This window comes from Lucilia sericata, unplaced genomic scaffold (assembly GCF_015586225.1).
Source record: "Lucilia sericata isolate MDLA Ls3-8-SP2 unplaced genomic scaffold, ASM1558622v1 Contig001234F_arrow, whole genome shotgun sequence".
Lineage (NCBI taxonomy): Eukaryota > Metazoa > Arthropoda > Insecta > Diptera > Calliphoridae > Lucilia > Lucilia sericata.
Window position 1 is genome coordinate 82,676 of NW_023995192.1, and position 13,486 is coordinate 96,161.

Here is a 13,486-nt window from a genome sequence, read left to right on the forward strand (position 1 = left end):
TCCTTGATACAATATTTGGTGAGTTTTCAATATTTTTGAACTCGCTCAAAAGTTTGAAAAAAAAAGATCTTTTGATCCTTTAACCTAGATCAACAAATATTGACCTTAGGAAAGTAATATTTAGAAACGAAACTAGCTTTCATTTTCGGTGGAAATTTCAGTATCTTTTATCTTCTCCATGCAAACGGAACCACCCTAATGTTCATATCTACCATTCATATGCACATTTCTGCAGTTTATTGTACTGCAAGTAGTGATAGTTGTTTTGCAGTTTTGTTTCCTCATATATCATTTTATTAATTGTTAGCTTGACATTCGTAGGAAACCATTTTGAGCCAAAAAAAAATAAAAAAATATGAGGCTTAAAATCTTTAAAAAGCCATTAATTTTAAATATACTTGTAAGTAACAGTATTCACTCATACTTACCATATACGAAACACATTCAAATACCAATTATTCAATATTATTTATTGTTTATATTATTTTGTACTACACTAATGTTAGTAAGTGATGCCAAATTTTTTGTTCCTATTACATACATAGTAGGGTTCTATAAATCGACTTTCGAATAATCGAACAATCGACTTTTTGTCGAAAAAAGTCGAAAAGTCGAAGTCGACTATTTTGTTCCAAAAAAGTCGATAACTCGACTATCGTCTGTGAAAAAAGTCGAAAAGTCGACTTTGTAAATAAAAGTCGAAAAAGTCGAAAAGTCGAAAAAAGTCGATAAGTCGAAAAAAGTCGAAAAGTCGGAAAAAGTCGAAAAATCGAAAATTGTAGAAACAAGTCAAAAATAGTCAAAAATTTTAAAAAAGTGGAAAAAAAGTCAAAAACTCTAAAATAGTCGGAAAAACTCGAAAAAAGTCAAAAAATAGTCGGAAAAAAGTAGAAAGAAGTCGAAAATAGTCAAATAGTCGAAAAAATCGAAAAGTCGAAAAAAGTCGAAAAGTCGAAAAAGTCGAAAAAAGTCGAAAAAAGTCGAAAAGTCGGAAAAAGTCGAAAAGTCGACTATTTATAAAATATTTATAGTCGAAAAGTCTAAAAGACGAGTTTTATTTAAATGAAAAAAGTCGAAAAAAGTCGAAATGCAAAAAGTCGACTTTTCGTTTCAACTATAGAACCCTAATATATAGTGTTTTGTTGCACAGAGAGCACTTGTTGTACAATAATTTCGTTATATTTAAAGGCAAATCCGTTATACGTAGAAGCAAATAGAAATGTTAGATTTTAAAGATGGCAGCAAGGACTTTCAGATGAGTTGTCTTGTTGTCTTGGCGCTGTTAAAACGCCTATAGAGTGTCAAAAATTGTGTTTTTTTCAAAATTCAGGACACTAATCCCAGATGTGATGGAGAAAATCACACCAGATTTGGCTAAATATCGTGTTCTTCGTTATCCAAAAAATATGTTATTAAACTCATTGTCGCTAGTAGTTGTGGTGCCAATTGCAAAAATAACTTCTTTTTGTTACGCTCAAATGTGCTATTAGTTTGTGGTGAATGATCATTTAGTAGCATTCGCCGAAGAAGAAGTATTTGTTTACATTTTTATTTAATTATCATTAACAGATGAAAAAAATCAATATTAACAAAACATTTCGGGCTTTTTTAAAAATAAAACAATAAAACAAGTTATTGATAAGAAAGTTTAAGATAGAAACAAAAAAACAACAAAATACGTGGACATATTTCATTTTGCAAAAGTTATTTGTTAAAACCACACGAAACAATAGAATCGTTCTAAATATTTTTTAAAACAGCTGCACACGTCAGCATTTTAGTTATTAATAAATAATGGAAAATAAAGATAATCCTCCGAAATGTATACATTTAAAAGTTTCCTCCGGAGCACCAGTATTAGTTAAAGTAATTTATATTATTCTTTTTGAAAACCTAAAATAATTTCTTAAATTTTTCTTATATTTCTAGCTAACAACTAATGGTACTTCACACTTTTATACACCTATACCGGGTGGTTTTCCTCCGGGAGCTGGCGGTCAAGGTCCTGGGCCTTATCAGGTAGGACCTCATGGTCATATGCCACCACCGCCTCAAGCCGGTACACCACAACCTCAACAGCAGCAGACGTCATCAGTGGGAAATACTTCTCAGCAACAGCAGCAACATTCACCAGCATCACATTCCGCCAATCATTCACCATCGCCACCTAGTAATAACTATCACAAGGATGAAAGAACTCAGAGACAGCATACCAAATTGTTAAGAAAACTGGACAAGCAACGTAAGTTTTTAGATATTTATTGAATATATTTTAAATTGATTATATATACTCTATATTTTATATCACTCTTATTTAAATTTACCACATACATTGATTTTATTACTCACAAATATATTATGAATAATCAATATTAATTAACTTTTAAAGGTTCTGCTGTTTCATCGCCAGCACATTCTCCGTCACCCCGTCGCCAAGAGCCACAAATGAATGGTCACAATACTAATAATAATGGATCTTTAAGGTCACAACAACAACAACAGCAGCAACATAATAACAACAACAATCATCATCAACGCAAACAACAGCAACAAACACATCAACAACAACAACAACAGCAGCCACAACAGCAACGTAATGGTAATGTTTCTAATTATAATAACAGACAGGGAGCCTCTTCAGTTGCCTCCTCTGAAGAAGGTGATGATAATTTATCTTTAGGTGTTAATGGTGCTGACGGTGATGAAGAAGAAGATTATCAGGCTTCAATAGTTGAACAATTATCGACTATACAAAAGCCTGAAGTAACTGACATAACATCACGTTCAGCCAAAATTGTCTGGGAGGCACCACAATGTATTAGTGAATCCGCATTGCAGTTGATAAATATGCGTGAGTTGCGTTACAATGTCCTCCTAAGCGATCGTGCAAAAGAATGTAAATATAAAAGTCTGTATAAAGGTTCCTCGTATGATTGCATTGTACAAGATTTAAAGCCAGGCCAAGAGTATGTGGTACGTTTACAGGTGCACTATGAACATTTACATGGTACAGCCTCAGAGCCTACAGAATTTACAACGCCAGCATGTGAACCAGATCGTCCAGCAGCGCCTCGTATGGTAATGTGCACCAAGAATTCATTGCATTTACGTTGGAATAATCCCTTATGCAATGGTTCTTCGATACAGCATTATCTTTTGGAATATGATGAGGGTAAGACTGGGGCACGTGTGGTTAATGAGGCCGCTTGTAAATTTGTAGAAGCTGTTAAGACTAAAGGCAGACAATACATAATGACCAAATTACAACCCTCAACCATTTACAATTTTCGTTTGGCAGCTGTAAATGAGGTAGGACCTTCGGCCTATTCGCCTGTGTGTACCTTTAGTACCCAGGGCAATCCTCCTTCAGCTCCAAAACCTCCTACTCTGCAAGCATTTAATTCTTCATCATTGCGTCTGGTTTGGGAAAGACGTCAGTCAGATGGTGCTACTTGTATTTATGTCCTACAAATGCTAGATCGTGGCTCTGGCCATGGCTATTTAAATATGTACAATGGTCAAGACTGCTCATACGAATGTTGTCAGTTACGCCGCGCCACCTTATACTATTTCCGTTTAAGAGCTGAAAATGAAGCTGGTGCCTCTGCTTGGTCAAATGAGGTGGCCTATAAGACAGCACCAGAACGTCCAGGACGTCCAGGAAAACCTTATGCAAAGGGAAAAATTCATGGTACTCACTTTCGTGTGCGTTGGGAACCGCCTACGGACAATGGTGGTGCTGAGATACAACGTTATTATTTGGAAATTAATGCAGGCGGTCAAAAGTTCGATCGTATATATACAGGTGTTGACTGTGAGGCCTCTTGCGATCGTTTACAACCTGGCACTACCTATCAATTGAGAGCTTCCTGCGAGGGACCAGGTGGCTTAAGCCCTTATTCGGAGGTCAGTCACATTACCTCTGAAGCTGTAGTACCTGCTGCTCCACCTTCACCCTACTATGACAATCCGCCCGGGCCTTATGCTGCGGTCTTAAGACTCGATAAGCCGGAATATAATGGTGGTGCTCCCATTTTAGAATTTGAATTGCAATTGCGTAAATGCTCGGAACAGGAAACACCACGCAGTGTTTACCGTGGCAAAGATGCCTATTGCGTTATTAAAGATCTGCAGCCGGGCAATCAATATGAGGTGCAAGTGAGAGCTATTAATCGCATAGGAGCAGGAGCTTGGTCTCCTTGGTTTAAATTTAGTTCCGCTGCCGCCGCTCCCAATTGCCCAGAATCTTTAAAGGTCATCATCAAATCAGCTACACAATTACATGTTTCCTGGCAAGAACCAGCGAATAAAGGAGGAGCCCCCATTGCAGAATATAGACTAGAAAGTGCCACAGCCTCAAACGTGTCAAATGACAGCGAGTCAAGTACACCACAACCTCCTCCCTCCTCCGCATTTCACACTTGCTATCAGGGTCTACAGACCAGTGCGGATATACGTAATCTAATGCCTTTTACTTATTACTATTTCCGTGTTAATGCCTGCAATATGGCGGGTGTTAGTAAATGGTCACCGTTGGTAAATTGCCAAACGCCAGCCGCCGTGCCATCTGCTCCTCAAATCAAAGACTTGGAATTTACTTCAAACGATGCAACATTACGTTGGTCCTCTCCCGAATGCAACGGTTCAGAAATTACCAACTATACCATCGAATATGCTGAGCGCACCATCATGACTTCGGACAATGCCTGTGAGTACACCGTCACCAATTTACAACCAGAAACTTCCTATAAATTCCGTGTACAGGCCATTAATGCCATTGGCTCTGGTCCCTACTCTCTCTATGCCAAATTGACTACACTGCCCTCACCTCCAACGCCGCCCAAATTGGAATGCTCTGGTGTGGGTCATAATTTCATCAAACTAAAATGGGGCGATGGCAAAAATTTAGACTTTACCAAATTCTATGTAGAAATGTTTGTCCAAAGAGCTAAAGAATTCCAAGTGGTATACTCTGGCACCAATTGCATGTGCAAAGTCAATAAGCTGCAGGAACGCACAGCTTATACATTCCGCATTTGTGCCGGCAACGATCGTGCTGGCGTAGGCGAGTATTCAGAAGAATTTGTATTCTCTACCTCGGCCTGTCTGCCGAATAGCATTAAAGCTCCTCGTATTGCTCAAAATTTACCATCAGCTGCCTCCTCTGCGTCTACATCGTCTGCTAATGCAAATAGTGGTAGTTCGCCATCCAGCTCTTCGTCGGGTGGTGGCATAATACCATCCGGTTTGCTACCAGAAACTCCCAGTTTTCTAACCGGTTTGGGTAATCTAATGTTGGGTGTGCCTCTGACACTGGAATGGCAACATTCAAAGAATTCCTTCTCAGATCGTGTGGAATATATGCTGCAGTATGCCATTGGCAAAGATGGTGAATTTAAAAAGGTAAGTGTTGGAAAATTTGAAAAAAATTTTAAATTGATTTCAAAAATTAACATTTTTGAAAAAAAAAATCGAAATTCTTAAAGATTTTGAAATAATTTTAAAAACTTTCCATCCACTTTTCAGATATACCGTGGCAGTGAGACCAAATTTACAATCGAAAACTTAGAACCAGGTGGCCTATACCAATTTCGCGTGTGTCCCATTCGTGTTACGAACAATGGAGAAGATTTATTGGGTGCATATACACCACCATTCCGTCATCAAGTGCCACTCATACCTTCACTAGACGATATTGATGGTAATCTCTTGGGCAATGCAGCAGCTCAAATGTTTGCCGGCCTTAATGCAGCCTCTGGCAGTGCTAACCATGCCGCCGGCTCATGTCATGGTCATTCACATCACCATACGCATCATTCCCATATGGGAGGACATAGTCATCATCACAATCCCCTACATTCCCATCACAATAGTAGACACAGTGGCCATCATAATAATAGTAACGGCGGTGGTAGCAATGATTCAAATTCCAATACAAATCTTCATCATCGTTCCGTCTCTGCTTCGGCTGGCAGTTCGAGTAGCAGTTCAAACAGCAGTAGTAGTAAGAATCAGAATTCCAATGCCAATAATACACCGAGCAACAATACGCTATTGATTGGCAGCAATGCTATCGGTTTTATACCCATTGGCAGTATGGCCAGTGAACTGGCGGCTAGTTTTGCCGGTTGTGATGATCCCAATCATCATCACCACCATCATCATCATGGTTTTCCCGATGTCGCTAATCAACTTAATGCCACAGCCTCGAGTACAAGCGGCAGCAGTAACAGTTCCAATAATCCACAATCGGCTGCCTCTCTGCTGGCTGCCAGCGCCAATCAATTGTTTGCCAACAATCCCATTCTACTGCAAGCTGCAACGGCTGCCATCAGCCATCATCAACATGTTTTGGGTCATCATCATGGCGGTGGGGCTCACAATCAAAATGCCGGTGCTTTAAGACGTTTCGTTACCAAACTCAGTTCGGTCTATTCCAATCGTAAACGTTTCTCGGATCAAGAAAAGGCTGTAATTTTTATGGTTTCATTCTTATTCTTCACTTTCCTCTTTGCCACATTAGTTAAAATGTTTATGCGTTAAGTTTCTAAAAACGAATTTATATATTTGGGATCCAATAAAACTGCAGCGATTTTCTTTTTTTTTTTTAAAAAACGAAAAAGAAAAGAAAATTTTACGACAACAACAAACCTAGAGTTTTCAAAAGAGATTATTCTTGATTAGAGATCTCGTAAGAAAAACGTATTGAATATACTAACTATCTATATATATACATATATACACTACAATGTATTGGGGTTTAAGTTTATTTAATTTAATCGAAAGGAAAAAAAATCAAGGGTTTCAGTATCTTACATATACATACACACATATTTACATACATATAAACTTTAAAACAAACAAACATACATACATAATACGCGACTACCTTAGTGAAAAACTAAAACATTCCAGAATAAGTGTTTCAATTGCAAAATATAAATCTACAGTATTTTTTTTTTTTTCTTTATTATTGATTTTATTACCTACAAACGTTTTTTATGTTTAAAGAATATTTTGCTATATGTTTTTTTATTTACTACATATTTAATTGCTTGTTTTTTCTCTTAAATATTATACATAAAAACATAAATATTGCGTTATTTATATAGATATTTGCTTTTATTTGTTGTAAGAGGCTTAAACAAACAAACAAAAATATACATATATTTTAAAATTTTATAATGAAAATCCTGCCCCAAATTAAATGATAAAAAAACATTATAACAAAATGAGATCCTAATTTTAAGTTTTAAATATTAAACTACAGTTGCTGAAAGAATGTAGCAAGAAGAACAAGCGGCCAAAAGATTGGTTGTTAAATGTTAAGTTTTCAAAAAATTAAAATTAGTTTTGAAAACTAGGATCGGGAAAGGAAATTATATGAATATTGTTAAATTTAAATATAATTTCTCTTCTTAGTGAAAAAAAATTTTACTAGGAGCTTGCTCTAGAACCTTGATCTTATGTCTTGATAAATATTTTTATATTAGTTTATGTCTTGTATCAAATTTGTATAGAAATGTATGTTATGGAACACATTTTCTTGGAAATTTTATGTTTTTAAACAAATTTTTATAAAAATTCTTGCCTTGAGATAAATGTTTTAAGAGATTTATGTCTTGAAACAAATTTCTCTAAAAATAATGTCTTGACAGAACATTTTTTATGTCTTATGTAAAAATTTCTTAAGAAATTCATGTCATGAGTCAAATTTTTTAAGAAATTTATATAAAAATATACATTTTTCTAAAGAAATTTTTGTCATGACATAAATTTTAATAAAAAAAAAATGTATCATAACACAAATTTCAATTTATCTTAACAGAAATTTCTTTAACATGTTTTTGGTTTGAAAAATTTAAGACTTGAAACAAATTTCGACAAATTTTGACAGAAAGTCATGTCTTAAAACAAATTTCTATAGAAATTTTTATCTTAAGACAAATTTCTATAAAAATATATGTCTTGACACAAATTTCTTTAAACATCTATGGAAATTTTTATAAAATTAATAACTCGACAAAAATTTCTGCATAAATTTATGTCTTGACACAAATTTCAGCATAAATTTATGTCTTGACACAAATTTATATATATTTTAAAACAGTTTTCTTTAAAAATTTTGTCTTGATATAATTTTCTATAGAACAAAACAAATTTCTATAAAAATTTTTGTTTTGTTTCAAAACTTTTATAGAAATTTATGTCTTAAAGCTAATTTCTATAGAAATTTTTATCTTAAGAGAAATTTCTATAAAAATTGACACAAATTTCTTTGGAATTCTATAGAAATTTTTATAAATTTGCTAACTCGATACAAATATCTACATAAATTTATGTTTTGACAAAAAATTTTGTATGTCTTAAGATAAATTTCTTATGAAAGTCATCTCTTAAAACAAATTTCTATAAAATTTTTTATCTTGAGACAAATTTCTATAAAAATATATGTCTTGACACAAATTTTTTTAAACATCTATAGAAATTTTTATAAATTTGATAAGCAAATGTCTGCATTAGTTTATGTCTTGACACAAATTTCAGCATTAATTTATGTCTCGATACAAATTTATATACATACTACAACAGTTTTCTTTGAAAATTCTTTTACATTTATAGAAATTTTTATAAATTTGATAACTCTACACAAATTTTGAATAAGTTTATGTCTTGACAAAAATTTCAGCACAAATTTATGTCTTGACACAAATTTATGTATATTTTACAACAGTTTTCTTTACAAATGTATGTCCGCAGATAAAATCTTTTAAAAATTTCTATAGAACAAAAGAAATTTCTATAAAAATTTTTGTTTTGAGTCAAAACTTTTATAGAAATTGATGTTTTGAAGCAAATTTCTCTACAAATAATGTCTTGATACAAAATGCTGTATGTCTTAACATAATTTCCTGTACAAACACATAGCTTAAGACAAATTTCAATATAAAATGTAAATCTCGAGACAGATATCTATAGAAATTTAAGTTTTGTGACAAATTTCTAAAGAAATTTTTATCTTGAGATAAATTTTTAGAAAATTTGCTAATTTTTTAATAATTTCGACATTAATTTCTTTAAAAATATTGTCTTAATAGAAATTTCTTTAAACAATTTTTGTTTCGAGATTAATTTCTAGAGAAATTTCTATAAAAATATATGTCTGATGGCAAATTTCTTTAAAAATTGTTGTCTTGATATTAACATCATTAGAAATCTGATCGCCTTGTGACACGTTCCAATAAAATGTTTCCGTTAAGACAAATTTCTATAAAGTTTTTTGTTTTAAGACAATTCTCTTTAAATATGTTTGTCTTGACATAAATTTCTGTAGATATTTCGCCTGAAATTTATGTCTTAAGATAATTTCTATAAAAATTCTTGTGTTGATATTAAGTTTATTAGAAATTTGATCGTTTTGTGACACGTTCCAATAAAATGTTTCCATTAAGACAAATTTCTATAAAGTTTTTTGTCTTAAGACAATTTTCTTTAAATATGTTTGTCTTGACATAAATTTCTATAGAAATTTCGCCTGAAATTTATGTCTTAAGATCAATTTCTGAAAAAAATTAAATTCTATGATGAATTTCTAGAGAAATTTTTATTTTTACAGAAATTTGTGTAAAAATTTGTATTTAGTGATAACTTTCTAGACAAAATTTTGTCTTGATAGAAATTTCTTTAAAAATTTTTGTCTTGAGATAAATTTCTAGAAAAAATTATATCTTGAGATAAATTTCTTTTATAATTTTTGTCTTGATATAGAATTTCTATAGAATTTTTATCCAAAGAGGCAAATTTCTATTAAGATTTATGCCTAGAGCAGAAACTTTGTGTTCGATGAAAACATTTCTATGGAAATTTATAAAGTTTCTATAAAAATTTTGCTTTTGAGACAAATTTATATATTTGGGATCACAGTAAGCCTAATCTAAAACTAACACTTTCAATTTATTAAGACAAACCAAGATTAAGATTAAACCTTTTTATCCTATAGGATTCAATCGAGTTTATATGCAAATTTTGAACGATAAAGAATCTCGAATTTGGAATAACTTTAAGACCATTTGTTCTCATCGACTTGTTGTCACAATTAGCAACTGTTATTATTTAAAATGTTATGAAAACTCTTAAATAACGAATTAAATCCCTTTTTAATTATAATTATACTATTCTCTGTAATACTGTAAACAAACTCAAATATTTTTCACAAATTATAAAAGCAAAATATTAAGAGTTAATTAAAAAAACAAAACGAAAAAACTCTTACACTCTAAAACTCCTCTAAAACTTTCTCTAACTCTCCCTTTATTAAAAAAAAACAAATATTTTTACTACAACTTAGCCAGATTTTTTTTAAATATTTTCTTAAACTTATAAAAAAAACGAAAATTCATTAAAATAAAAAATAAATGTCTTATATATATATAAAAACAAAACTTTAAAATTTTCCCTAATAAATAATAAATCAAACACTACTCAACCATAATACTTACATATAAATATTAAAATAAAATATAATATTAATAATAATATAAAAATATTAAAAAAGTTTAAAAGCAAAGGACCATTTTTAAATAATATTGGCCTATTATTTAACCGATAAAGTTTTGTTGTCTCAAATTTTAAAGTTTAAACTGTTTATATAAAAATATAATAATATTTCTTTTATAAAACCTAAAAGTTGAGTGGTGTTAATTATTTAATTTTTTTTTTGTTTAATAATAAAAACTTTATTAAAATAAATAAATAAAAGTAAAGAAATTTATATAAATTCTATAAAAAAAATTTAATTTCTAATTTATTTATAAAATAATAAAAAGAAAATATATTCTCTTTATGTACTTGCAAGAAAAAAAACATTATTTTCCACTTTTATATATGTATAAAGTATATTTAAATTAAGTATAATAATTAAAAACAAAACAAACAAAAATAATAACGAATTCTAGTAAAAAAACATAATTTAAGTATATAAAATTTAAACAAAAAAAAAAAAAACTATTAAATCTGTCCATTATATAAAAAAAAACAACAACTAAACTAACGAATTTCTTAATAGACACGTCTTTTTCTATATAAAAATAAAAAACTATAAATTTAAATGTTAAACAATATAAAACAACAAAATTTCTATAAATTTCAAGAATTTATTAAAAGCTTTTTTTTTAATATTTTAGTTTATAAAAGTGATAAAAAAAACTTAAAAAATAATTCCATTATTATTTTTTTTTTAAATTCCATTTAATTATATTAAAAAAAAAAAACATATACATATATATATACAATTATAAATCTTAGTAAAAAGTCTTTTCTTAAATATCATTTTTCTTTTTTTTTTAAACTTATATAACTGTTGAAACTTTTATATTTAGATTTATAAAAAATGATGTGTTAGAAATATGTATAAAAAAATATGTTTAACAAACTGTAAGATGATGTATTTTATATGGTTAAAGGTTTTTTTTTTTTGTAATTTTATTATAATTTTTTTATAATTTTTATTATTTTTTTATAATTTTTTTTCATTCTCAAACTTAGCGAATCCAATTTTTTTATATTTTTTATAATTTACTATTTAATTTTTAGCAAAATTTTATTTTAAACATATTATTGTTTTTATTTAAGAAAAATATTGTGAAAGTTTTATAAAATTCTCTGTCATAGAATTCCATTAAGTTCCATAACATATAACTACGAAAAGTAAATTCCATAATTTTTCCAAAATTAAATTAAAATTCTAGTAAAATTTAAGTCATAAAACAAATTTTTTATAAAAATATATGTCTTGACATCAAATTTTACGGGAAATTTATATCTTGACATATAATTTTTTACAGAAATGTATGTCTTAACACAATCTTTTAAAATTTTTAAACTTTTTACAGAAAATTATGTTTACAAACAAAATGTATCTCGAATTTTATGTCTTACCACAAATCTCTATACAACTAAATGTCTTGAGATAAATTTCTAAAGAAATTTATGTCTAGAGACAAATGTCTATTTGTTCTAAGAAAAATGTTTATAAAAATTATATCTTCATACAAAGTTCTAATGGAATTTATGTCTTAAAACAAATTTCTATAGAAATATATGTCTTGACACCAAATTTATATCTTGACATATAATTTTTTACAGAAATGTATTAACACAAACATTTGACTGTAATCTTTTCACAGAAAATTATGTTTCCAAACAAAATGCAACTCGAAATTTATGTCTTACCACAAATCTCTATACAACCTAATGTCTTGATATACATTTTTAAAGAAATTTTTGTCTAGAGACAATTGTCTATTTGCTGTAAGAAAAATTTTTATAAAAATATTCCCTTTATATCTTGAGACAATGAAATATATGTCTTCACACAATGTTCTAATGGAATTTATGTCTTAAGACAAATTTCTATAGAAATATTTGACTTAACATCAAATTTTATTGGAATTAATATCTTGACATACAATTTTTTACAGTAATTTATATCTTAACACAAATATTTAACAAAAATATCTTTAAAATGTTTAATCCTTGGTAAAACTTTACCGAAAATTATGTCTTACGACAAATCTCTATACAACTCGATGTCCTTATATACATTTCTATAAAAATTTTCCTCTTGAGACAAATTTCTATAGAAATGTTTGTCTTGAGATAAAAATTTACAAAAAACATATGTCTGGAGTTAAATTTTTTACTTATGTATATAATGTGAGACAAAATTTTTTATAAAATTCATGTCTTCAGTTAAATTTTTATTAAAATCTATAACTTGTCTTAAATTTATTAAAGAATTTTTATCTTAAGATAAATGTTTACATAAATATATGTCCTGAGGCAAATTTCAAATAAAATTGTTTGTCTTGAAAATAATTTCTATATAAATTTTTGTCTTGATACAAATTTCTATAGAAATGTTTATTTGAGACAAAAATTTACACCAAACTTATCTCTGGAGTTATATTTTCTACAGATATTATATGTCTTGAGACTAACAATTTGTAAAATATATAAATTTTTATTAAAATCTATAAATTGACATACATTTATTAAAGAATTTTACTCTTAAGACCAATTTCTATATAAATTTATGTCTTAAGACAAATTTCAAGTAAAACTTTTTGTTTTGAAACAAATTTCTATATAAATTTATATCTTGGGACATATTTCAATAAATATATTCCTCTTAAAACAAATTTCTATAGAAAAGTTTGTCTTGAGATAAAAATTTACAATAACTTATGTCTGGAGATTTTTTACAGACAAACATTTTTCTAAAATGTATGTCTTCAGATAAATTTTTATTAAAATCTATATCTTGACATACATTTTTTAAAGAATTTTAATCTTGAGACAAATTTCAAATAAAACTGTTTCCCTTAAGACAAATTTCTATAAAACTTTTTCCCTTAAGACAAATTTCTATAGAAATGTTTGTCTTGAGATAAAAATTTGCAAAAACTTATGTCGGTAGATACATTTT

The 13,486-nt window shown here is 29.2% G+C and overlaps 1 protein-coding gene across 1 annotated transcript; it reads left to right on the plus strand.

The window, feature by feature from the left end:
* The first annotated feature begins 1,547 nt into the window (after window positions 1-1,547).
* On the plus strand, window positions 1,548-6,606 carry LOC119610574 (fibronectin type-III domain-containing protein 3A). Its single transcript, XM_037965853.1, has 4 exons — window positions 1,548-1,866; window positions 1,930-2,242; window positions 2,390-5,403; window positions 5,527-6,606. Exons 1-4 carry the CDS (start codon window positions 1,795-1,797, stop codon window positions 6,541-6,543), a joined length of 4,416 nt encoding a protein of 1,471 aa, XP_037821781.1. The 5' UTR covers window positions 1,548-1,794; the 3' UTR covers window positions 6,544-6,606.
* The last annotated feature ends 6,880 nt before the right edge of the window (window positions 6,607-13,486 follow it).